This window comes from Lissotriton helveticus, chromosome 1_1 (assembly GCF_964261635.1).
Source record: "Lissotriton helveticus chromosome 1_1, aLisHel1.1, whole genome shotgun sequence".
Taxonomy (NCBI): Eukaryota; Metazoa; Chordata; class Amphibia; order Caudata; family Salamandridae; genus Lissotriton; species Lissotriton helveticus.
In genome coordinates this window covers 1037054720-1037081851 of record NC_136057.1, presented here as the reverse complement: position 1 = coordinate 1037081851, position 27132 = coordinate 1037054720, and the positions used below count along the sequence as shown (strand labels likewise).

General features: G+C 45.5%; 1 protein-coding gene and 1 long non-coding RNA gene across 2 annotated transcripts in view; one reads left to right on the top strand and one right to left on the bottom strand.

Moving 5' to 3' along the window:
- Positions 1–26966, top strand: part of LOC144771980 (uncharacterized) — a 63551-nt gene extending 36585 nt beyond the window's left edge. The window contains exon 4 of the long non-coding RNA XR_013599578.1: positions 25054–26966. This is a non-coding gene — a long non-coding RNA (uncharacterized LOC144771980). The remainder of the gene's footprint in view (positions 1–25053) is intronic.
- Positions 781–4060, bottom strand: LOC144776235 (zinc finger protein 862-like). The gene is made up of 2 exons (XM_078659284.1): positions 2350–4060; positions 781–920 (listed from the first exon to the last, which is right to left on the bottom strand). Exons 1-2 carry the CDS (start codon positions 4058–4060, stop codon positions 781–783), a joined length of 1851 nt encoding a protein of 616 aa, XP_078515410.1.
- Positions 26967–27132: the final 166 nt, after the last annotated feature.

Below are 27132 nucleotides of genomic sequence, written 5' to 3'. Positions count from 1 at the left end.
CGGTGACAGGAGGATCAGTTCCTGCATAAAACCGATCACTCCTGTCCCTGGGTCAGATCTCACCTCCATCAAGTTTTGCCCCCCGGCTCGTCATTGTGCCCGCAATTGGAGCTGTGCCATCAAAGACTAATGCTCGAACACTGGAGTGCAAAGCCCCCCACTCTCAGTTGGCCATTGCAGTTTGGGGAGAGCCAACCTCCGCCTTCACTTGCACCAAGCCCCCCCAGAATTACGCTAACTGGCACATGTTCCCCCATCACTGACGTCATCCGGCAACCCGGTCCTGATGAAGATCCTAAATCAATAGGATCGAAACGCCGTCGACCCACTATACAGCACAACTCATGGCTCATTATCTACTTTGGTTCCCTAAATACTTACCAATACAAACTCACTAAAGAGGAACCAACAAATCTTGTATATATTGTGTTTTTCATTTTTGTTGTCAATTTGTGTCCTTCGCTGTGTTCACCCTTATGTCACTTGCGCTGACACTGTTCGTCTCACTATCACGTAGCACACTAAGCCCCCTTGGGTTGCCTTATGCATTATATGCCTCCAGTGCTGTTATCGTAAATTGTTCTGACAATTGTTTTTGTTTAAACATGTCCCTAAATATATGATGCAATATGCACTTCTAAACTATTTGAAGTTTTGAGTCTCTCTTCTTTCCCAGTTCTCTTGTAATGTCTTGCACATGCAATTGTTTCTGATGTTTCAATTGAATCCAATTGAGATATTGTTGTTATTTACATATGTACACCCAGATCTCAATCTGGTTTACGGGTTGTACTCCTGTTGTTTGTCCCCCAGAATTACATTCACCATCTGAAAGGGGCTGTGAGGGATAGGGATAGTCAAATTGAAGTATAAAAGCAGTTGCAGCATTACAATTTTGGAGATGGCCACCTGGCCTTGCACTGTAAGGGGGAGGAAGCACCAAAAGGCAATCTGAGGTTGTAGAGAGGATCTAGACTTTGTGAGGTTGCCATCAAGTAAATCTCAGGGCGTATGGCAAATATTCATGCTCAAGTACAGAAAGGTGTGCAGCTCCCATCATATGGTATGAGTGACGACCACAACAGTATGAGTGGGACGTTCCCCAGTTTACCCCCAGGCAGCTTTGAATTTGGCCAGGATTGGGGGCGGTCTCATCCACACCATCCCAAGCATCTGTTATGTACACAAGGATGTCGGTGGCGTACAGGGAGACTGCAAGAGTCTCACTGCCAACCTGTACACCCCAGTCCACGGCAGACTGCCAAAGGTAATGAGCCAGAAGCTCCATCACCAAGGCAAATACTAATGGAGAGAGGGGCCAACCTTGGGGTGTGGCCCTGCTAATGAGGAAGGAGTTGGAAATTCTGTGATCGATTTTCACCCTCGCTAATGGTTCAGTGTATAGAAGATTGATCATTCGGTACAGTCTATCCCGTATGCCAACTTTCTGCAACACTGCAAACATATTATCCCAGTCCAGGGTATCAAATGTTTTTCCAAGCGCAGGAGCAGACAGACTAAGTATGAGGGTACACTGGAGCCTCCTCCATAATTCTATGCAGCTGGAGAATGTTGAGGGTCATAGACAATGTTCCCTCTAATTTTTTTCCTCTGTGTGCGGCAGTGGAGGGTCTCTGTGCGCTGCAACCATGGCTATGTGCGCCAGGAAGCAAACCGCGCGCCTCTGCGGCGTCAAATGGCACTCCAAAATTTTTCTTTAAAAAGCCAAAAGATAGTGCGTTGTCACACATACAGCGCCACAATAAGGGTCTTAAGGGCAGTTTGCAATATTGGATAAGCACGGCATGACATGAACTGGTTACACTGGCAAGTACACTTCAAGTTTACAAAAGCACAAGACTTGGTGGTACCATCATTAGATTTTAATAAATATTCTTAACTGGAGCACAGTTCATTGGGTGGGGAAATGCTGCGAGCCTATACAATATCATATACACAAGAAGGTAGAGGGCTGTTCAGACACGTCAAGTGGCGTCACTTGATGGGTGACAGGGTTGCTTCTCACGGCGATCCTTGCCATTTTTCCAGTGCTGATAAACTCTGTCTAGGTCAACTTTCCCGTTCAGGAGGTAGGCCTTTGTCCTCATCAGCATGTCCAAATGCTTCTGCTCTAGTCTATTCCTCAATTTGCTCTTGATAGTATTCATGAGGCTGAATCCTCGTTCACAGTCTGCACTAGATGCTTGAAATGTTGCGCAGACATCAACAAGCTGAGACACGACACTATACTGAGCAGCATTGCGTACAGTGAAAGTCACCATGTCTTGAAAGGTGGTAAATAACCCACCCTTAACATGTTCTGCCACCACATATTTATAGTCTCTGTACTGTACTGTCGAACAACATCTTCTGGTGTTTCACAATCACCCAGGGCCAAGACATTTTTATACTTTTCAACAAGTCTTTCAATATTCTCAGTCCCAAAATCAAAATGAGATTGTGTGGCTATTGCCTGGATCTCAAAACTTGCCCATTCTTTTAGCTCACCTTCAGGGAACCTTTTTTGCATGTGCTCACAAAGAAGGGAAACAAAAGACAAAATAGGCCCACTGTCAAACTCTTGCCTATCCTTGTACAAAACCATCAGCTCTCTTACATTGCTGCTCCAAAAGACAGTTTCCCCCAAATACTGTTGCTTAATTTGGCCAATCTTTGCTCTTGCATACTGTACGGCTTCAACAGTAGTTAAAGAACTTTTTTGGAATAGTTTGCACAAAGATGCAAATTCACCCAGAATGTCATTAAGTACTGCAAGGGAAATATGGTAGTTGGAGTCCGATAGCTTTTTATAACAATATTTAGCAATTGGATCATTCTCCTCAACTTTCTCATGCTCAAAGTACTTAAGAACAGTTTCGTAATTACGAATTAGTGCACCAACAGCAAAATGCCTTGAAAGCCACCGGACTTCATTCAGTGGTCGAAAAGAGACAACTTCACATTCAGTGACCGATGCAATTTCATCCAGCTTGGACTTCCTTGCAGGAGATCTGGAGAACACAGTGTAGACAGTCCTCAATAATGTCTCCATCTCTTTAATCATTGGAACCCTCTTCCAGGCATCATCAACTCCCAAATCTTCTCGATGGGCGACACAATGCTGCTCAACTAGATGAGGAATGGATTGTTTAAGGCGAGTAGCAACACCATTATTCTTCCCCAGCATCACAGATGCACCATCAGATGTGAACATGACCATTTTCATGAGGTCCAGTTCATTGGCAGTGTAGAATTCTTTCACAGCAGTAGTGATAGCCTCAGCATTACAGCTAGTCAGCTTCACTATGCCCCCAAACTGCGTTTTATGCTCAGTTGATGTTACAGGTCGGAACTTGAAATACAGGATGAGCATTTTTGAAACAGAAATATCTGTGCTCTCATCAATTATCAAGGTGTGATACAAAGCTTGCCGAAGTTCTGTCATAGCTTCACAGTGTATCACGCTATTGATGGCCTCAAGGAACTCAAAGGCATAGTTCTTGCTCCTCCAGCTGTCTGGTATCTTCACATACAAAGCTAAGTGGTCATGGATGTCTTGTACAGATAACATTGAAGTGTTCATCTTGACTGCCAGCAACACGTTGTTGATGAGAATCTTTATCTCCTCAGGAATAGATCTTTGGCGTTCAACTACTTCCATTCTATTTGCTTTGTCTGTGGCAGTTTCAGTCAGCATTGCCCGTACTCCAAAACCAAACCTCGCAGCAGCACTTCTGTTTCTCAATATCACCATGGCAGACTCGTGTACTTTGCTAAGTAGATGGCGTTTCATGTAGTCCAGTTTCCAGCCATCACTCCATTTCTTCCCTGTGGAAAAGTCCCCAACAATCTTGGCTTCGGCACATGCTTTGCAAATCAAGCCCACATCCGGACTGTATTGAAATAGTTCCCCGAGTTGCATGCGGACCTTGCTTCGTGACTTCTGTGTCTCAGCCTCCACAATTTCCTTCATCCACTCTTCCTTGAATACAAGGCAACATTTCTTCCTTTGTGGTGAAGCACCGGACTCTCCCAAAGTTACAGCTTTGCGCTTGAACATTTCCGTACCCGCCGGTTTGAGCCTGCTGTCCCACAAAGCCTGCAAAATAAGGAAACATGGCTTACGTTGACGCCTAGCTCATGAATGCAAACTTTTATACTACAATGTTCAAGATGCACCACAGTTTAACTCAAACCAACAATTACCTCTTCTGCCTGCACTCACGTGCGCCTCTTTAAATGTATAGGGTTCTTGCTGTGAAACCTGAAACAGAAGAAAACATCGGTAAGTATATATGGTACTACAATGTTCAAGACGCAGCACAGTTTAACTCAACCCAACAATTACCTCTTCTGCCTGCACTCACGTGCGCCTCTTTAAATGTATGGGGTTCTTGCTGTGAAACCTGAAACAGAAGAAAACATCGGTAAGTATATATGGTACTACAATGTTCAAGACGCAGCACAGTTTAACTCAAGCCAACAATTACCTCTTCTGCCTGCACTCACGTGCGCCTCTTTAAATGTATGGGGTTCTTGCTGTGAAACCTGAAACAGAAGAAAACATCGGTAAGTATATATGGTACTACAATGTTCAAGACGCAGCACAGTTTAACTCAAGCCAACAATTACCTCTTCTGCCTGCACTCACGTGCGCCTCTTTAAATGTATGGGGTTCTTGCTGTGAAACCTGAAACAGAAGAAAACATCGGTAAGTATATATGGTACTACAATGTTCAAGACGCAGCACAGTTTAACTCAAGCCAACAATTACCTCTTCTGCCTGCACTCACGTGCGCCTCTTTAAATGTATGGGGTTCTTGCTGTGAAACCTGAAACAGAAGAAAACATCGGTAAGTATATATGGTACTACAATGTTCAAGACGCAGCACAGTTTAACTCAACCCAACAATTACCTCGTCTGCCTCCACTCACGTCTGCCTGTGCAATTGTGTAGTACGGTCTCACGAACCTGCAAAAGAAAAAAGGGTGCAGATTTTGAATCTATTTACCCAGCAACCCCCAACCCAACGAGGAACGTAAACAGAATTACCTTGTCTTTGTGGTACTCGCACCTGACCACTGTAATCCAAATACCGTACAGACTGGAAACCTACAAGTGAAGACAAGTAAGTCAGCAAACGCCCGAAGAATTATAAACTGTGCATGGGACCGGTCAAGAGGCCCAAGACAAAAAATGACCAAATAATTACCTGGGATTTCACCCTAGGACAAACAGGGGTGTGCCCATGTGTTCCATTATTAGCATCCATTATCTTAAACTGGTCTATAAATGTGAATCCCAGGGGGAAAGCGGCATTACAGAAGGTGTAGCACAAAATACAAACCGCAAATGGTTGAGGTGGGTGAACAAGGTAACCCACAGGATGGCTGAGAAGCACACAATCCATCAAAAGATCCCACCTGAAGCTGCTGCAGTGGTGCACCAAAAATATGATTGACTACGTTCAAGCAATTTTCAGGCAACCATAAATATGTACAGATAACTGAAGAATGATGGACCTGCTGCAGAGAGATCTCAGTTTTGCCTACTGGAAGTTGACTCAATAAGTAGCTGAGGAGGTTAAAATGCCTGATGAAAAGCTGGTGAACCATGCAGGATTGGAAGCAGAACTGGAGTACATCATGTTGGCTTGATGCCAACAAAGTCTGTGTTTTACTCTTAAAGCCAGAACCAGGGGTTTTCTTTTGAATAACTACGCCCTATCGATCACTTCACTCGCAGCTCGAAGAGCCATGAGTTGTTTAGGTATTTTAAGCAACATGTCACCATTCTTGAAGTGGTTCCTTTTACAGTCCCTCACTCTCCCTTCTTTCCCCTCCCCTCTCCCATCTCTCCTCAAGGTACACACGATTGTCAATGAGCACTAACACAGCATCATTTATACCATTTCGGCATTAGTCAACACCACTAGTTTTTCCCTGTTGCTCTCATCTTCGTCTGCCCCATGGTTACTCCTTTCCCAGTTCTATCTCCATTGCTCTGCCTTTCACCTCTCATGCCTCTCTCCCAAACTCATCTTCTCCCTTTCTATGCTCAACTCTCTCCCTTTCTATAATGTCAGACTCCCTCTCCTGCTTCTCTCTCTTGCTTCGCTCTTGGGCTCCCTGTCCGTACTTCTCGCCCCTGATACACTGTCTCCCTCTCCATGCTTCTGTCCCCTGCTGCACTCTCAGGCTCCCTGTCCGTGCATCTCACCCTTGCTTCACTCTTGGGCTCCCTCTCCGTGCTTCCCTTCCTTGCCGCACTCTGTGCTTCTCTCCCCTGCTGCACGCTCGTGCTCTCTAAAGATGTGGCCTAACGACCAGAGCTGCCATCTAAGTCACGTACATACAAAACATGTTGCACTCCAAATGCTATAGGTGTCACATTCGCGAAAGTTATAGCTATTGGCATTGGAAATGACAAAGCTATCCATTTAGCTATTTTAAAAACCAACACATAAATAAAATATTTGTCATTTACAAGACCAAAAGCTCCAACTTTTCTAATGCGAGACCTATCGCATTTCCAATGCTTGTTGTGCCTTTCTGTCCTGTGTCCAACTCATTTTTGGTGCCCTTCTGCCCCACTCGTTTTTTGTGCCTTTGTGCCCTGTATCACCAATGATGAATCACTTGTTAAAGTACCTTTAAAAATGGTATGTAGAATTTAAAGGTATGTGTCTTTGTGCAAAGCCCACTTGTAGGTGGGGTGTTCAGGATGCAGGTGTTTAACGACTAAACCACACACTGGCACTCGGTTTCCTCCCAGCCCTCCCCCCACATACCTTTAAATAGGCAATATTTTTGCGGATTAAGGCTTATGTTGCTAAGCTGGCATCACGTCTTTGACATAACTTGCCCGGGTGGAAAGGTTTTTGGGTTTCAGTGATCTGCTACAGTTTACCTTTATAACATTTATGTACAAGACATTATTGTGTACCAAGTTTCCTGCTTTACACTTTTGTCTAATTGCATGCATTATTACTGTCTTTTTGTCAAGTACCCTTGTTTAGTTTCCAACCTTGTATGTAATCTCTGTTTTTCCCTCTAAGGTCTACTCCTCCCTGCCCCATTCAAAACAATGTCTCTTTATCCATAATTTTGTCCAGAGTAGATCTACCAGGATCACTGCCTTGACTTGTAGTTTGAAAGGTTACAGGCAAACATATGGAAGACAACTACCGCACATATTTCAATCTGCATAAATTTAATCCGCAGACATTCCCAGAGTACATACACATTGACGTGCTACAATGCAGGATTCAAAACCATTATTTAAAATCAAAGCCTCATTTAGAATGGACAGGGCTCCATCTTCCCGTTCTAGTATGTCATCTGCTAACAATCAACCACAATGCTGTCCTCCTCATGGGGCCTGCTGTACCAAAGGGTTTAACCGATTTTAAGTCTATAGGAAATGCGCTCAACATGTGGGCCTAAATGACTTCGATAGCCTGCGTTTTTTCACCTCACTTGATGTTGGGATAGAGAATAGTGGCAGTGACGTAGCAAGGAATCTTTTAGATCTAACAGGAGTTAATGGCACAAGTAAGAATTTGGAGAACCTTGTAAACATTTGCATCCATTCTTTCTTCCCTCTCAGCTCTCTCGCTTTCTCACACACACTCACTCACATTCTGTATATTCACAATCTTTATGCTTGTTTTTTGGTTAGTTTCTTTTTTGCAGTTTTCTAGAGATCCGAATACACCCGATGAATGCCAGAGCGCTTTACTTCAGAACAGTTAAAAATGGATGTACTTTTTTGACGTCGATGCCCCCCCCCCCCCCCCCCCCGCCAGTTACCCCAGAGTTTTAGTGCCCGGCTTATGATGATGCTCACACAGCTCACACAGTCAGACGGTGCAGCACAATCTTTTCTTTCCCAATCTGCTACCCTCACACATTCTCCAGCAGCTCATAGGATGCTGACTAATGCAAAACCGAATTCTAATGGGTTTTTCCTCTAGAGTGCCTCGCTGTGGCCCTCATACCATTGCTATTCATCAGCTTGTCACCCCACCCTTCATGTTTCCATAAGGGACTCATGCAGAGAAATACCTATGGCGACACCCTCCTTACAGTCCACACTGTTAGTGATCCCTGAACCCTAAGACCATGACACCCTCCACAAATTTCAGACGTAATTTAAGAGGGTGACATTATCAAAAGTCAGGCCTTCATGCTTTGTCATGGTCACCTCATTCTTAAAAGCAAAAGCATAGCCGAACAGATCAAAACAACACCATAAAACCTGTTAGCGATAGTACCACCTTAGAATGACATTCTTTACAACATGTAATGACTCCCTGCAACCTGGTCATCATGAATAAAACACTCCTTTGACCGTAATATGAAATATTAACTAAATTATTGCCAATTAAGTATTATAAGTTGACTAGAGTGAGTATTTCTTTCACTTTCAGCATGCTGCACGCACAGCTGTAGAACCTGCGAGCAAAAATTCCCGTACCCTAGAGCCTCCAGGCAAAACCCCAAGCTCTGGGAATGGTTGAAATTGTCTCAATTTAACCTCCTGGGAGACGTAAGGCAATTTTGTTAAAAAAAAAACAAAAAACTGACCTACTCTGAGCATCTCCACAAGCATCTGTTGGTGGTTCTCACGCCCTTTGCGAGGCACGCACAAATGCCCCCGTTTCATTGCTCTCATTTTTGGGAGTATTTGGTGTATAAAAACGGATGTCCCCCAGGAGCGGGACCCGAGAGGCCAAGAGCACTGGAGGGGTCACCTGGCTGGGGCGCACTCTGGGAATCAGACGCAGTCAGTGGAGCCCAGAGCGCTTCAATCTCCGAGACCAGCTAAAACACAGTTTTACCCGCGCCCCCATAGAGGAACCACCCCATCCATCCCTCACACCAGGGCAGGGGGCGGCACGCACGAGAGGCCGCCTGGGCTACGGTTTCAGTTTATCAGCATATAATTCCCGGTCAGATCAAACATAGCATACGACTTCTCCCGCTCCCACACCCCCATAACCCCCACAATAAGCACCGGTTCCTCGTTCCTCGTTCCTCGTTCCTTCCGCCTCCCGCCGCCTCCCGCTTCCCGCCGCCTCCCGCTTCCCGCCGCCTCCCGCTTCACGCTTCCCGCTCCTTACCTGCAACTTCTCACGCCCGCACCGCCGCCCACCGCCGCCGCCACCACTGGAAACGAGCTGCATGTCATGTTCGCGCCGCTCGCTTTTTAAAAGCGGCGGGCGGCGCGAATCTCTTGCGACGGCCTGTGTGCGCGCTCCACGATAGGTGGTGCGCGCTGACGTCAGAGAAGGTGCGCGCGCGCGCGCGCGCGCGCCCTAGAGGGAACAGTGGTCATAGACCTGCCTGGTAGAAAACCATTCTGGTCATGGTAGACCAACATTGTCTAGTGCATCAGCACACGCACTACCAGTACCCTACTCAGTATTTTATAATCACCACCCATTATAGACAGCAGTCTATAAGATGAAACGTCCAACAGGTCCGGTCCTGGCTTAGGGAGGGATACCAACAGGGCCTCCCTCATAGATGGAGAGTGTTGACCAGCAGAAAGGGTTGCACCGTACATTTCAATCAGTTTGGGGGCCTGTAGTGTAGTTCCTATATTCCCAATAGGCTCTGCGCATTGGAATAATATATCCTATAGATTTGACGTAGGACTTAGGTCGACTAGGTCTCTATTGAATATATTAGACTTAATTGTGAGTGCCAGCTAGCTCAGAGGTCACTAGAAACTTTCTCGAATAAACAAGACAGGATTAGTTTCTGACAACCGCATAAACATGACAACTTTGTTTCCCCAAGAATAAAACTGATCTTCAGAGTCGTGGAAACAATAGATAGATATTTTACTCAGTCAATCGTGCATGCTTCGTTTCATCAGCGGTGCAGAGAAATAGAGAGACGGGCGTTTTCAATAAAAGGATTTATTGAACAGTCTTCTTTCTCAAGCAAGTAAAGTGAACTGCTACAATCATAATACTGGTTGCAAAGTATAATGCTTACAGTAAGAAGAGTATTATAAAATAATACTGTAAAAGCATTGTATGGTTCCTAGACCATAGATAAATACATACATAAATAACAAAGGCTAAAAAGCACTCAAATGGTGCTTCTAAAATACGCCTACCCTGATGTACCTAACCTAAGTCTAGTACGAGGGAAGGAGTAAGTGAGGTGTAGCATAAGTTTACTTTTTCTTTGCCAAGAATCTAACCAAGATTTCTCTTAGGGTCTAATCAGCTCCGTACCTTGGTTTTAGAATGAAGGAGGTCTGGTATCTCTGTCTCGGGACTCGATTTCCCAACATCCCGCGAGGGGAGCTTGGAAACACCGGAGCTGGATTCTCAGCAAGAGAAAGGCAGCCTCTCTGTCAATGCGTCAGCTGGAGGGTCGGCTTCCTTCGGCACTTGCTGTAGCGAGCTGCGTCGGGCAAGTAGATTGTCGAGCTGCTCCGAACCACCGTGTGTTTGCTAGAGCAAGTGTAGGCATATTTATACCTTTAAGCTGCCTAGTTTGTTTGACATAAAGTCGGACATAATAACGTCACCAAAGAACCCCAAGGGAATGGTAATTCTTTGAAAACGCCATGATTTCTAGGACAAATCAATATTCAAGTAAGGGGATGTCCCTGACTGCTGAAGCCGAGTTTTCCAAGAAATCGTTGTGGCTTTTTGGAACTAGTGGAAGTAGCCATGCCTGTATTTGGACTGGATGGGTTAGGTCTAAATATGGGTATGATTTCTAGGCCTATATAAGGGCAATGTGAATTATAGCTATATAAGGGCATGAATCTGCAAATTACGCTTGATTCTAAAATGCTTCACAACAGGCCAGCAGGGTGTTAAATGTTTTATATAATTCTATAGGTAGGCTGCTTAAGCCGGGAGTCAAGTATGGTATCCCTAATTTCCTGCTCTGACACTGGGCCAGTTAGGGCTTCTCTGTGGTCCATAGGCACTGCTGGCAATGGGATATCATGGATGAATTTCTAGGCCCCAGGCTGTTGGCAATAAGGTGTGGGTTTGTAAAGTGCCTGGTAATGCTTACAGAAAACACTGTGTATCGGTTCCTTTGTGGTAGCCACTTTTGGCTCCATCCACGAGCATTTAGGCTTGGTAAGCCTTTTAGTCCAGGCATTACCGCAATTCAGTCCATTGAGCAGAGCAAGTCTGGCTTCAGCCAATTTAACCTGGGCATCGTCGTTCCCCATCGCGGCCCCCCGCCACCAGGTGATCCCCGCACCCAGAGGGCTCAATAATTCGTGTGGGGAGGGAAGGGGGGGGGCATGCCCCAGCATGCTGCAACCCCTCCTTGCACACAGGCGAGGCCCTGTCCACCTGATGGGCAGAGAGGCCATGCCACCGACTCCGCACTACCACAGCCCTCAGGGTTGCCACGTGAGCAGGAATGGGAGCTCCCATGCCGCTCAGATCTACGAAGTGGTCCCCGCTATGACAAGGCCCCACTCTCACATCTGTCCGGTCCTATGGAGCTGGATCCAGGACCACAGCATGGTCGACGGGACTCCCCGGGCTTTTCTCGGGGAGTCGAGGAATAAGGGGGAGCTCCCGTCTTCACCCTTGGACCTTCTCCACCCGCTCCAATGAGCTCAGAGGCCTGCCACCAGAGCCTCATCCCCTTGGCCTCCAAGATCGCCGCACAGCCAGCAGCAGGAGTTCCCGGGCCCCTCCTGTGCTGCTGAGACTATAAAGGGTACTCCAGACAGTAAGGCTTATGGGCCCCCTGCCTCAGGTACAGCATATAGTGGTGGATTACAGGGCCCCCACTACGGAGCCTCAGGGACTTGCGCCCTGCATCTTGCTGTGCTCAGCCACACCCCCCAAGCTGCAATGAGATATAATTACTACTAATCATTCATCAGAAAGGAGGGATGAGGAATTTATGTCCATTCAGTTCCCCTGAAACGATACTGTGGCAATCAAAAGAGAAAGGACACTGGTATCTACTATAACCATTGGTTATATTTGACAACACTCATAGGCGCTTAGATTATAACGATGCGGTGTATTTGTTTATCCGCCCCTCATCTAGCGTCGTGGCATAGTCATTGGGTCGTCAAAAGACGTGTTATATGCCTGCCTCCCCGAGGCAACCTCTGGCCAGAGTAGAAGTGTCCAGAAATATTGCGACACCTGCAGAGGAATGATGTCTGAAGCAGTCTAAGAGGGTAGTTTAAGAAACAGTGTCACACCAAACATGACATTTTATTATAAAGAGGTGGATACTGTTGGTAAAATAGTTGGGTATATTCGATAATCGAGTTACTGGATTATCATATATGATTACAAAATGGTCGACATGTTTCAGCTCGTCTGGGCCCAGCCGGGTCTAAAGAGCTTTCGTCAGGACAAAACAAATAGGGGGTACTCACACAACTTGTGTAGTGTTCACATATGGTATGGAACTTTCATACTCATATTCCTGCATTGTGGGAACAAAAACAAAACATCATACTTCTCACTAAGAAAGTGAACTTTGCATATAACACATGTACAAACATTATTTGTAATTCACAAAACAATAAGCAATCATTATGATAAATGGATGCTTATTTGTAGCGTGCATAACGTTAAGTGCACTAGAGCAAAAGAGCAGCAAAGAGGGGAGCAACTGGGTCCAAGTCTAAACTGATAGTCATCACTGAACAAGATACAAAGCGGTAAGGTTGTTATAAATGTAAATGCCTGTAAGTATAGTAAATACAAAGCACTTCGTGTGTCATTAGGGTAAATATAAAGATAAAAGGGACCAAATATTAATGATATCGCGCCCATAATGAAGTCGAGTTGTAAGTGTCTATAGTGTTACGCGGTTAAGTAGGGCTAGTTAGCGCAACTTGTATAGCTCGTATGTTGAGCGTAGAAAATGCACACATTAATGCCACATTAAAGGTACACATTAAAAAGTAAGAATAAACTACTAGCATGTCACAACAGCATTATTACACTTTAAATACCTTCGTATAGGATAAATTACTCTCCGTCAGGGTGCGAAGAGTCGCTATTAACAGTGGTGATTCGTGCTAAAGTAACAAAAGAAAACAATGCGCTCTGTGAATACCTCTCAGTGGCGGTAAAGCGAGACGGCAGGAGGGAGTCAGAAACACCATTCTTACCCACGTGAAGGAGTCTCTTCGCTCCTAGTGCTGACTCTGCCCCTGGTGACGAGAGGGCGGTCGTTCTGCCTCGTCTATAGACTCACGAGTAGACATAGAAAAGGTCCACACTCTGTCTTCAAGAATTACCTGTAAGATGGTCGCTCTTAAAGGATAAGTACAATTGCATAGTAGAGTACATTATAGTTATTAGTTGAAATTAACGTAAAACGGGTTCTGATGGTAATCACCCGGAATTCTAAGAACATGAAGTTAATCAAGGGTAACAACAAACCGTAACAACAAACCGGATGTTATGGAACATGGTGCTGTGTACATGATTTTTGTTCCAAATATTATAAGGCTGATTTTTATAATTATCATCCAGTGTACATGATTTCTGTTCCAAATATTATAAGGCTACTTTTTATAATTATCATCCAAGAGGGGCAAATGCCCAATGATATCAGTACTTTTGGACTTATCCGGTACACACTCGAGGGAGTTGTTGTTCATAGTATTGCTATGATCATCTGGTTGTGGTTTTAAAGTCTGATGGAGAATAGAAGGATTACTACTAAGTCATATGCTCCACAACAGTTGAAGGAGGGTACTGATAGTAAAACCCAGTGTGCTGGCACGACAAGGCCAGGATGAAACTCCCTGTATAATGCATCTGACACCGGTATGCAATGTAATGCATGCCATAGTGGAGAATGGAAGGACCCTGGTACTTGCAGTGTCTCTCAAACCACTCAAGCCTAATCTGCCTGGCAAAGAGCGCACACTGGGGGAGATTAAATCTCATGTAGGGACCTCATTACTGTAGTCTTTGCAATGAGCTTAAATGTGTTGACCGTTTCAAAGCTTCATTTGGAGGGAAGCTCTCTGTTACGTAGAGGTTTCCCCACTTGTGTCCCTGACAGCTTTTAGCTGCCTGGTTGTGGGAGACCTCTGGTGGGCTATACCATGAACTTACAGTGGGCTCAGAGCCTTCCCACTGCTTCCATTAGTTGACTTTGTAGTAACTCTCATTTGCTTGCTTCTCATTGTTGGCTTTTGTTCCTCTTCTTGTGTTTGTCCCTCCCCACTACTGCTCACTTTTAGTCAACTACTTTTTTTTCCATTAAGCACTCCCTGTGTTTTCTTACTCTCTCCCTTGTATGCTTCTCCCCCAACAAATACCTGCCTACCTGTGCTTCTTGTTGCTCTTTCCCTTATGTGCTGCTCTGTCTCTCACATGCTTTCCCCCGCAACCCCCCACTGTGTGTTGCTCTCTCCCTCGTGTGCCTCTTTTCGCCACCTCTACCCACCAAGCTTTATTTTTATTTTATCCCCCTACACTCTGTTGCTTTCCCAAGCTGGTCCTGCTTTGCTACCCTACCCTTTGTGGGAAAATACATTTTTTTAAGTTGTTTGTTTTGCGGACCCACAGCTTTCATTTGTTGCCAAAATTGATTTTTGTTTTAACCCCTTCCGTGCGGGGGTAATTCCCCTGCTGTGCTGGGAGCGAGAGGGCGCGCGCAGCGCCCCGGTGCTCATGACAAGCTGAGCTCGTCATGAGGCACAGTGCACTTGTGCTCAAGTCGAGCTGAGCTCGTCATGACCACACCCGTTTACGTGAAACGCTCAGCACAGCAGGGGAATTATCCCCGCATGCGAGCGTTTCAGGGCTCATGAGCACCGGAGCACCGTGCCTCATGACGAGCTCAGCTCGTCATGAGCATGGAAGAGGTTAATATACTGTGTGCCATCTTAGATCAGTCTGTGGAAAAAAGAAAGTGGTGCCTGCATCATTATTCTAATGGATACATCTGCCAGTGGATTCCTCACTTTGTGAATATCCCCCTGCATCAGCAACATTCGGAAATTCTTCTGTAGCTTCGCGCCGACGTGGACGACGTCACAGAAGCACGGCATCGCGTGCTGCTCCGCTGACATCACCGACTCCATAATAGGCCCACGTCGGCGTGATGACATCAGTTCCCTTTTTCCCGCGTCGTTGACGCTAACGGTTTTTCTAGGGATCCTCCGTAGCTTCGTGGTAACTCTGTTACTGTTGATTTATTCTGGTGCTTTCTTGTTTCTTTGTTTCCTTTCGAGATGTCCTCGAAGAAGACTGGGTTCAAGCCGTGCGGAGAGTGCAGGAAGATGATGTCGATAACGGATCCGCACGAGGACTGCGTATGGTGCCTGTCTTCTGACTATGATGTTCAAGGGTGTCCATGCTGCAAGAAAATGAACCCCAAGGCGCTGAGAGAAAGAGAGGCGAAGCTTCTTGTAGCGAAGATGAAAGGCAAGTAGGACAGGAAGAGTTCGAAGTCGCGGTCAAGGAGGTCGCGGTCGCGTTTGAGGTCGCCTTCGAGGTCGCCTTCGAGGTCGTCTTCGGGGCATGCTTCTCGATCCAAGAAGAAGCATAAGAAGAGGAAGCATGGGTCTCGACGCCGTTCTGAGAAGGGTTCGGACACTAAGTCGAAGGGGGAACATCCTTTACAACGCAACTTTTACAATGCACTACCATTACGATGCAACTTTTACAACGCAAATTATTACAACGCATTTCGCTGGGGGGCGCTCTAGGATAGGGAATAGTTTAATTACTATCCAACACCTTCCCTACTATCCACGGGGACTGGAGTTGGAATAGTAAATTAAACTATTCACTATCCAGCGCCCCCCAACGCAAGTCGTTGTAACGACTTGCGTTGTAAAACCTGCGTCGTAATGGCATGCGTTGTAAAAGCATGAGTTGAAACGTCATACATCCAGTCGAAGTCTCCAGGTAGAAGTCATGGGAAGGATTATATGTCTCCTTCACCTGTTGTTCCGGATCCGGAAGGTGAGACTTCGCCTGTTGACTCCCCGGAGCATTCTCCAACGCCAGCATCAAATCCGTCTCCGGCGCCGTTCTGTTCTCCACCTCGAGGAGAGGAAGAGGCTCCATTGCCAGAAGGGTCTGTGACTCCGGAGCATCAGCCAGCGGATTTGACTGGCACAGTTCCTGCACCTAGGCAGGAGCAGCCTGAGGGTCAATACCCTCCATTTCCAGGCCCAGGACAAGACCCTACGCAATATTTAAATGCAATTTATGGTGTCTTCTCGAGAGCCATGTACCCCTCTGGAGCACCGACTGGTCCCATGGGTCCGATGGCCTTTAACCTGGGCGTCCTTCAAGCATATGCACCGGCGCCTTTTATGCCGACGCCGGCTCCGGCTTGGCATTTTCCGGCGCTGAGGTCGTCGATGCTGATTCCATCCTCACCGGCTCCAGTCTGACCTCGTGCACTCCATACTGTTCCACCGGCTCCGAGTTCGACGCCGGCACCGGCTCCGTCGGAGTCGGTTGTGGCTCCATCGACGCCGACCCCGAAGATGAGGTCTAGGAGGGAGGCCCAAAGGCTTTTGGAGGAGCGTAGATAAGGAGCACAGGAGATTGAAGAAGGTGAGCTGCAAGCCTCCGATGACTTCTTTGAAGAACTTAAGGAGGCTAGTGGTCTGGAATTGTCTCCAGAGTGGGAACTTTCCTCAACTCCTGACGTCCCTTCGAAAGAGGTTGCGCCATATCACATGGTGATCAGAAAGGCAGCTGAACTTTTGAATCTCGAACTGCCCACTGCGTAGTTTAAGTCAAACGTTTTGACTGAGATGTTCCATTCTCCCTCTTCAGTGGTGGAGCCTATCCTGCCTTTTAATGAGGCAATTACAGAGCCTGTCTTGGAAGTATGGAAAAAGCCCTTTTCATCACCTGCTGTTTCAAGGGCTGTTGCTAGGAGATATAGGGTGGCTCCTGGAGATCCTGACTTTCTCTCAACTCATCCGTCTCCAGAGAGCTTAGTTGTGCAGGCAGCTTGTTCCAAGACATCAACTGGAGCTTTTCCGCAGGTACCAGCTGATAAGGAGTCTAAAAAGCTGGACCAATCAGCTAAGAAGGTATTCTCTTCAGCTAGCATGGCTCTCAAGTCCACAAACGCCACATGCCTTCTAGGATGCTATATACACCCTTTGATGGACTCTGCAAAACAGTTGGTATCAAAGATACCAGAAGAGGACAGGCAGAACTTAAATGAGGTTCTTGCGGACACTCAGGCTGCTGCTCGCCAAGTCATCCAGAGCGGTTTGGATACGGCGGACTCTGTGGCAAGGGTCATGGGATCATCTGTTGCTACCAGGAAGGGTGCTTGGTTGAAGTCTTCTGAATTTTCTCCTGATGTACAAGCTACTTTAATAGACCTTCCTTTTGATGGTTCCGGCCTGTTTGAAAAAAAGGCTGATGCTGCCTTGGAGAGGTTCAAGGACAGTAGGGCGACGGCTAGGTCTTTGGGCCTTCAGACCAGAGGTACATCGAGTAAGAGATACAGAGGATTTGGGAGATCTTCCTTTTGCTCTTACAAGCAGCCACTTCAGCAGCAACAGCAGCAGAATTCTCTGTACAAGTCGTACAGGGGTGGAAACAGAGGTCGCCCAAGAGGTCGTCAAGCTTCCTCCTCCTCCTCCTCCTCCTCCTCTTCCTCTTCCCACCCCCCTCCATCCACAGCAAAGCAGCCCTAGATCCGCCATTCCGGATCATGCTGGTCCTGTAGGAGGTCGGCTTACTCATTTACTACGGGATTGGGAATCGGTCACATTGGACCTTTGGGTTCTCAATCTCGTAGAGAATGGGTATGCTCTTCCCTTTCGGGAATTTCCCCCAAATTACCCTCCTTGCCAAGTGTTTTGCACAGAGGACCACCTTCTTCTCCTGCAGGAGAAAGTCCTGGCATTACTAAGGAAAGGTGCGATAGAGGTGGTTCCAGAACAGGAAAGGGGTCAGGGATGCTACACCCGGTATGTCCTGATACCCAAGAAGGATGGCAGACTTCGTCCAATTCTGGACCTCAGGGTCTTGAATCTCTTTCTGAAACAAGAGAAGTTCAAGATGCTCACCCTTGCGCAAGTTCTTCAAGCGCTGCTGGAAGAAGTTTGGATGGTGTTGATCGACTTGCAGGATGCGTATTTTCATATTTCCATCCTGAAGTCGCACAGGAAGTATCTCTGTTTTACGGTGGGATCGCAGCATTACCAGTTTGCGGTCCTTCCGTTTGGTCTTACTACTGCACCTCGAGTCTTCACCAAGGTGATGGCTGTGGTGGCAGCACATCTCAGAAGGTCAGGGATACCAGTATTCCCTTATCTGGACGATTGGCTGATCAAGGCAGAATCTCCGGAGAAGGTGCTCCATCATCTGCAAGTCACAACTCAGTTGTTGTACAGATTGGGCTTTTAGATAAATGTACCCAAATCTTACCTGGTGCCCTTCCAGCGCAACCTGTTCATAGGTGCAGTACTGGATACCACTGTGTGTCGGGCATTCCCTCCTCCACAAAGGATTCTCGACATACAGGAAATGATTCCTTTATTTTACAATGGAGCGGTCGTTCCAGTCCTGAAGGTCCTACGTCTGCTCGGTCTGATGGCTTCCTGCATTCTGTTGGTCAACCATGCACGCTGGCACATGCGGTCCCTACAGTGATTTCTCCGCAGGCAGTGGTATCAACACAACGAAGATCTCAGGGAGTCAGTGAGGATCTCCAGAGAAGCTGCCGCGGATCTATCTTGGTGGAGCGTGGAGGGCAATCTGTCTCAGGGAAAGCCCTTTCATCTACCTCCATCGGTGGCCACAGTGATAACGGATGCATCCACCCTAGGGTGGGGTGCTCATCTGGGGGATCTGGAGATCAAGGGTATTTGGTCTCCAGAGGAAAGGTTGCTTCATATAAACCTTCTAGAGTTGCGGGCGATACGTTTGGCGCTCAAGGCCTTTCTCCCTTACCTTCGCGGTCAGTCGGTGCAAGTCCTGATGGACAACACTACCACGATGTGGTATGTCAACAAGCAGGGAGGAGTGGGATCGCATTGCCTTTGCAGACAGGCTCTGTGTCTCTGGTCCTGGGTTCAGGACCATCAGATTTGTCTTATGGCAAATCATCTGGCCGGAGTTCTAAACATGCGTGCAGACAGTCTCAGTCGGCAGTTCTCAGCCGACCACGAGTGGAGGCTTCATCCGGAGGTGGTTCGTCACGTCTTCCGGACGTGGGGAACTCCTCAGGTGGACCTGTTTGCCACTCACGAGAATGCTTACTGCCCGTCATTCTGCAGTCTCCAGTATCCGATGCAGGGAGCCTTGGAGGACGCGTTTCAGTTGAGTTGGGGCTCACAACTCCTTTACGCGTTTCCTCCCATACCCTTGATTCCTCGGGTTCTAAGGAAGATTCGCCAAGACCGGGCCCAAGTTATATTGATCGCCCCGGATTGGCCAAGAAGGGTGTGGTACACAGATCTTCTCCACCTCTCCTTGTGCCGGCCGCTCCGTCTCCCTCTCAGGGCAGACCTCTCTCAGATAGAGGGGCAGGTTCTACACCCCCACCTCCAGACCTTACACCTTCATGCCTGGAGATTGAACGGGGCAACCTGAATTCTTTTTCTCTCCCACATGACGTGGTGGATGTTATTTTATCAGCCAGGCGTCATTCCACCAAGTCTATCTATTCTTATAGGTGGTCTAAGTTTGTCTCTTGGTGTGGGGAGGAGTCCATTGACCCTTCGAAGGCTCGCTTGTCCGATATTCTTCAGTTTGCACTCTCTTTGGCACAGCAAGGATTTGCTGTGGCGACAGTGAAGGGTTATCTTCCGGCCTTGTCGGCATTTCTTTGTCTGCCGGACCAGCCGTCCTTATTTAAGTCACCTATGGTTTTAAGGTTCTTAAAAGGCCTTACGAATACATTTCCTCCCACTCCTTTTATTGTGCCTCAATGGGACTTGAATCTTGTCCTTACTTTCTTAATGGGTTCACCTTTCGAGCCCTTGCATAGGTGTCCCTTGAGGTTGTTATCTTTTAAAACGGTCTTTCTGGTTGCGATTATCTCGGCAAGGAGGGTAAGTGAGCTTCAAGCTCTAAGTTCAAAACCCCCGTTCTTGACCATTCATGCTGAAAGAATGGTACTTAGGACCAGGGATGCTTTTCTGCCTAAGGTGGTAACTCCCTTCCAACTGGGACAGTCCATTACCCTCCCTACCTTCTATCCCCCCCTCACCCTTCCAAGGAGGAGGAGCGGCTTCACAGCGTGGACCCAAAGAGGGCAGTGAGCTTCTACCTTGACTGAACCAGAGAGTTCAGAGTTGATGACCAGCTCTTCGTGGGTTTCGTTGGAGCCAGAAGAGGCAAAGCGGTGCACAAGCGCACGCTGTCAAGATGGATTGTCTTGTGTATCAAGATTTGCTACTCTTGGCCAGTAAGGAACCTGCAGAAGAATTGAGGGCACACTCCACTAGAGCAAGGTCTACCACATCTGCTTTGTCTAGAGGTGTTCCTGTAGAGGACATTTGTAGAGGGGCAACTTGGGCTTCCCTCCACACCTTTGCGAAGCATTACTGCTTAGATTCCGAGGTGAGGAGGGATGGTCATTTTGCGCGCTCTGTCCTTCAGGACTTCTAGGTATAGAAGGGTGGACACCCTCCTCCGGGAGTGGGGACTGCTGTGGGAATCTATTCACAAGGTGAGGAATCCACTGGCATATGTATCCATCAGAAGAACAAGTTACTTACCTTTGGTAACGCTTTTTCTGGATATAGCATCTGCCTCTGGAGTCCTCACATACCCACCCGCCTCCCTGCTGTCCACTCTTCTATACCTACGATAATATAATGTTTTAATGTATATATGTTACTTTCAAAGGAAGTGTTTTGTACATTGTTTTCACACTGTGTGTGTTACCTTGATTATATTGTACTGGGTACACTGTGTGTATATCTACTGTTGTTTGTCTGTCCGTGTGCCTCGAAGGCACGGAAAAAAGGGAAGAACTGATGTCATCTCGCTGACATGAGTAAACAACACAAAATGCCCAAACCACAGTTACTCAATACAATTTTTTGATATAGGGTAAAAAACACTTTATTATCGCTTCCCTGGACACCATTATTTTGTGTCAATCATTTTGTATTTTCTATAATTTGAAAAAATTACTGACAGAAAAAAGACATTGATTGCAAATATTTACAAGGCTGGACTAATGTTAGCAAACATTAAAGGCAAAGACTATTTACACATTTAGAAATCATTAGAACACACAATAGAAAATATTCTCACATCAGACATTATTGAAAAAATAATAATACAAACATATCAATTACGAACAACAAAAAGCTAACAAACACTGAATGAGAGAAACTAGGGGTTGGGAAGATAAATGATTAAATATCTTGTATATTTTAGTGCTGGACCAGCCGGTCCTAGCTTTAGTGCAACAGTAATACTTTATATCTCCCAACCAATACTGCCGACGCGTTTCTAGACCAGACTGGAGTCACTGGTCTGTCATCAGGGCTGTATGTATCTTGTATCTGTGGGATACAAAAGCAATGTTTTGCTTAATCTAGTGTGTGGGCTCCTTTTTATCATACAGTAGCTGTAATGTCGGTGTGCGCTACATACCAAGGCTGCTCAGTGTTGAATTTCAGATCGGGTCTTTTGGGGGTCCGTTTAAATGAAATAACGTGGCCAAGCAGAGAAGCCTAGAAGAATTTAAGGGATGTTTTTAATTTTTATCATTACGAGATTGGTACAATATATTCACTGGCTAAAACAAGTTGGGGAAGTGGAAGCATACCTTTTACTTTCAGTAGTGCCGAGTGCTGGCAGGGTCCATTAAAAGCGGCGTGACCATCAGTTTGGGTTCTGAGATATGGGAAAGATTAATATTCAGACGCTTAGCGGTGTGTACGTTATGTTAAACACTCGCTTGGAGAATTTGAGAAGGGATTGCCTACCTTGATTTAATCTCTCATTTGCGCATAAATGGAATTGTTGATTTCAGCATTCTACAAAGAAAAACAAAGCGCACCCTTAGTAGAATATTTTAACTGATTCAGCGCTCAGCAAGCGCGTATTAGTGCAAGTGGGACAAATACCTGTAGCTGGAGCTGCTGCTCTGTACTGTGGGATTCGAATTTCTCTCAGTAAAGATGGCCGCCGCTACTTCCTGTTTGTTATATGCAAAAGATATACTGATGCATTGTGGGGCATGTAGTCCCATGAGTCACATTTGCTTGAAAATAAAGGCTAGATGTACTGTACACAGCACCTTATCTTGGTCTAAAGGTAATGGGTACGTCCTTCCAATTGTTTATTGTATCATGTATTTTAAAACAAAGAATGAGTACGCTAGATTGTACTAGAATTCTCTGGGTCAGTGACCTGTTCTCATGCAATAGAGGACCAAGACCAGCGGGCAAGCCAGGGATGTCTAACCGATGCAAATCAGGACAGATGTGGTCAAATATGCGCTATCTCAGACAGGTTATTTAAACCAGTCTGTGCACTATTGAATTTTAAAATTAGATACGCTTCTTTTTGTAACAGAACGCGTTCGACGTCATGGCATTTGACCTGGAGTTTACAGTGTATAGGACAGACCATTTGAATTCTTGCTTATTGTGAGACTTCTCGCAGAAATGCTCCACCATTGGAAGCACAAAGAATTTTCTAATTGTAGAACAAAGAACGTTGTGTACTTGATTCTATGTCCGTGCCAACTAATTTATATTGGAAAAACCAGCCAGCAAGTCAACCACAGAATAAGTCAGCACCGATCGCGGATTAAGAAAAAGGTCATGTCTGCTCCAATGGTGGAGCATTTCTGCGAGAAGTCTCACAATGAGCAAGAATTCAAATGGTCTGTCCTATACACTGTAAACTCCAGGTCAAAATGCCATGACGTCGAACGCGTTCTGTTACAAAAAGAAGCGTATCTCATTTTAAAATTCAATAGTGCACAGACTGGTTTAAATAACCTGTCTGAGATAGCGCATATTTGACCACATCTGTCCTGATTTGCATTGGTTAGACATCCCTGGCTTGCCCGCTGGTCTTGGTCCTCTATTGCATGAGAACAGGTCACTGACCCAGAGAAGCCACCCAAAATTCTAGTACAATCTAGCGTACTCATTCTTTGTTTTAAAATACATGATACAATAAACAATTGGAAGGACGTACCCATTACCTTTAGACCAAGATAAGGTGCTGTGTACAGTACATCTAGCCTTTATTTTCAAGCAAATGTGACTCATGGGACTACATGCCCCACAATGCATCAGTATATCTTTTGCATATAACAAACAGGAAGTAGCGGCGGCCATCTTTACTGAGAGAAATTCGAATCCCACAGTACAGAGCAGCAGCTCCAGCCACAGGTATTTGTCCCACTTGCACTAATACGCGCTTGCTGAGCGCTGAATCAGTTAAAATATTCTACTAAGGGTGCGCTTTGTTTTTCTTTGTAGAATGCTGAAATCAACAATTCCATTTATGCGCAAATGAGAGATTAAATCAAGGTAGGCAATCCCTTCTCAAATTCTCCAAGCGAGTGTTTAACATAACGTGCACACCGCTAAGCGTCTGAATATTAATCTTTCCCATATCTCAGAACCCAAACTGATGGTCACGCCGCTTTTAATGGACCCTGCCAGCACTCGGCACTACTGAAAGTAAAAGGTATGCTTCCACTTCCCCAACTTGTTTTAGCTAGTGAATATATTGTACCAATCTCGTAATGATAAAAATTAAAAACATCCCTTAAATTCTTCTAGGCTTCTCTGCTTGGCCACGTTATTTCATTTAAACGGACCCCCAAAAGACCCGGTCTGAAATTCAACACTGAGCAGCCTTGGTATGTAGCGCACACCGACATTACAGCTACTGTATGATAAAAAGGAGCCCACACACTAGATTAAGCAAAACATTGCTTTTGTATCCCACAGATACAAGATACATACAGCCCTGATGACAGACCAGTGACTCCAGTCTGGTCTAGAAACGCGTCGGCAGTATTGGTTGGGAGATATAAAGTATTACTGTTGCACTAAAGCTAGGACCGGCTGGTCCAGCACTAAAATATACAAGATATTTAATCATTTATCTTCCCAACCCCTAGTTTCTCTCATTCAGTGTTTGTTAGCTTTTTGTTGTTCGTAATTGATATGTTTGTATTATTATTTTTTCAATAATGTCTGATGTGAGAATATTTTCTATTGTGTGTTCTAATGATTTCTAAATGTGTAAATAGTCTTTGCCTTTAATGTTTGCTAACATTAGTCCAGCCTTGTAAATATTTGTAAATATTTGCAATCAATGTCTTTTTTCTGTCAGTAATTTTTTCAAATTATAGAAAATACAAAATGATTGACACAAAATAATGGTGTCCAGGGAAGCGATAATAAAGTGTTTCTTACCCTATATCAAAAAATTGTATTGAGTAACTGTGGTTTGGGCATTTTGTGTTGTTTACTAATGTTATTAGGTCTAGCCCTCACCACATTAAGGACCTAACCCCTTTTGTTCCCAATCTCGCTGACATGGGCCTATTATGGAGTCGGTGATGTCAGCGGAGACGCGCGCGATGCCGTGTTTCTGTGACGTCGTCCACGTCGGCGCGAAGCTACAAAAGAATTTCTGAATGTTGCTGACGAAGGTGGATATTCACAAGGTGAGGAATCCACAGGCAGATACTGTATCCACCAGAAAAAGCATTACCGAAGGTAAGTAACTTGTTCTGTAGGCACTTGCATGCATGGTGACGCATGCCGGCACACACATCATATGGTATGCATAAGCCTAGAAACTGGTGCTACTGGCAACAACGGCGGGTCATTGCGCCATTTTTCTTTCTTTTTTGCCGATTTTGCACAGCATTGGCAAAAAGCATTCGCATAGCATTCTTCCAGCATTCATGGATAGCCTTTGTGTACTCTCAGTTGGTTGGTAACTGAACAGGTTCCTCCCAAGAAGATGCTGCATTTAAAGGCAGCTATGAGCAGGTTAGATGGACTTGACAAGCTTAATTCACAAACCCAGCTTCTGCTTTCTCTCACACTAAACACCATATGTTTCTGCTCCACAGGAAAACACCAAAAGGGATATTGCTTCTGCAAAAAGTGCAATAAATGCGTTGGTATTGGTCCATACAAGCCACTGCTTATTTCTGGAGAAGATTACAAAGTTACTGCTGAGCCTCCACGTGAGACGGAGGTTCATGACCATGGACTCTGGGTGAGAGATGAACCCACAGGAATGATGCCGCTCTCTCGTCTCAGCAGTCTCATAGCTTTCGGAGAGACAAGCACTGACCCTGTCCATTCGAATCAATGATGAGTTGTCTTCTCTCACTTCATTACAGTGACCTAGCTCCATGTCATTATTTTTTATCACAAGCATTCCCTCATAATGTATCAGTGTGAGTAATAAAATATATGACTCTGTGATAAACATGTTACTACTACTTTATATTTGTGTAACAACTTGTTCGAAGTCTGTAGCATCTTTAAATGCTGGCATATGACTCACTGGGATTATGATATACAGACGAGGAGAACTTACTCACATCACTTCTGCCTAAAAATAAAAGATGATGTTCCAAGTAGGAATGAAGGTTGTTACATGGGAAACCGGGACCACACTCCCATTTGTCTTATTATGGCTCATGCCATGATTTTTATCACTGCAACAATATTCAAATCCACTGCTTTGACAGGAGTAGGTCCCTGACCATAAAGGACAAAAGCAACAACTTGCCACCAGCGTAGAGATCATCTAGAGGAAGTGTGCTACCTAGAAGCCATGATGGCCAGCCAAGGTAACTGGAAGCGACCATGGTTATCAGCATCATTAATTATGTTGAAAACATGGAGAGAATAGTCCAGATTTGTGAGGGTGACATGCAGCATCCCTACCCTACACTGCATTTGAGATTATGGACCCCTGAGCATATCCATTTCAAACTTCAGAGGTAAACAAACATTCCCTCTTCTCCAAAGCCCTTAGAGTAGTGTCTTACTGATTGTGGCGGATTACCAAAGAATGCCTTAAACCATTCATCAAGCCCTTACTTTTCCAAATATATTGAAGAATAAAGTTGTGGTTGGACCATAGCACTTCACAGCAGTTCCAGTTGGTGAAGCAGTGGGTTCTATGGGTGCACCTGCAAACTGATAATGCTGACTGTGAATGGCCTGTATCGAGAAATAATCATGTAAAGTAGAATGCACGTAATGTGCGAACCCAACTCAGTCCCCCTTGCCAGAACAATGAGAATTTGAACCAGCAACTAGTCTTCCCACAGCTGTGCCCAGAGCCCCTAGACACAAACACTGGACGATTCTTTGTAGACTTTTTAACTGGACAGTGAGACTCTCCTGACTTCAACAACTAGCTACTAGCACCTGACAGGTAAGAGGCTATAAGAGTATCCTTCATGTAAGGTTTAAGCCGAACCTGGGGGAAAACACCAGAGCAAGACAATACAATAAGCCCCCGGCAAAAAAGGGAAATGAGAGAGAGAGAGGGAAATGAACTCTCTTGAGCTGCATTTTGTAATGACACTCTGTTGTATGCAGATGGTTTGAGGCAACTTGCCCCCTAAAATGTATATGCAATACCAGCATGTAGTTATGGTAAAGCCAGAGTTTCTATTCAAAAGCCTTTGTTATATTTTGCTGATAACTTGGGCACTGTCTGCAAAAAAAGTTTATCCAGTTTAGGATCAGCATATAACGTTTCTTGTTGATCTGTCCAAGAAGGTTGTAAACTATATCAATACGTGGCATAAAAGCATAACTTTACTCAATAAACTACCTTTCTTGGTTTGGTGTAAATCCTTTCAACAGTTTTTGAGAAATTAGCACTTCAAAAATGTGCCGAGGGCCCATGAAAGGTTCAAAGATTGTGATATCTTGACAGCTAAAAACGTGTTTTTGGATTTGCATATAGTGTTATTTGATACATTTGCATGACATTTGGCAGATGCCTACCATGTTTTGCTTAGTCTTAATATTTTTATATTGGTGTCCATCCTTCAGTGAGGTAGCTAAAATGGGGAGGTCGAAAAAGTGTTCGTTTGCTGATTAATGTGACATCTGTTGATGAATCCACATTAAATTTGCCAGAGATTTTGCGTTATTTAGTCGTTTGTATCTATTTCAAG

Bases quoted from the DNA above. Each gene is read 5' to 3' on its own strand.
- LOC144776235 (XM_078659284.1), bottom strand. From the start codon at position 4,060: ATGTTCAAGCGCAAAGCTGTAACTTTGGGAGAGTCCGGTGCTTCACCA. The intron at 921-2,349 runs GTACAGAGACTA...TCCCCCTTACAG, and splicing joins AGATGTTGTTCGACAGTACA to TGCAAGGCCAGGTGGCCATC.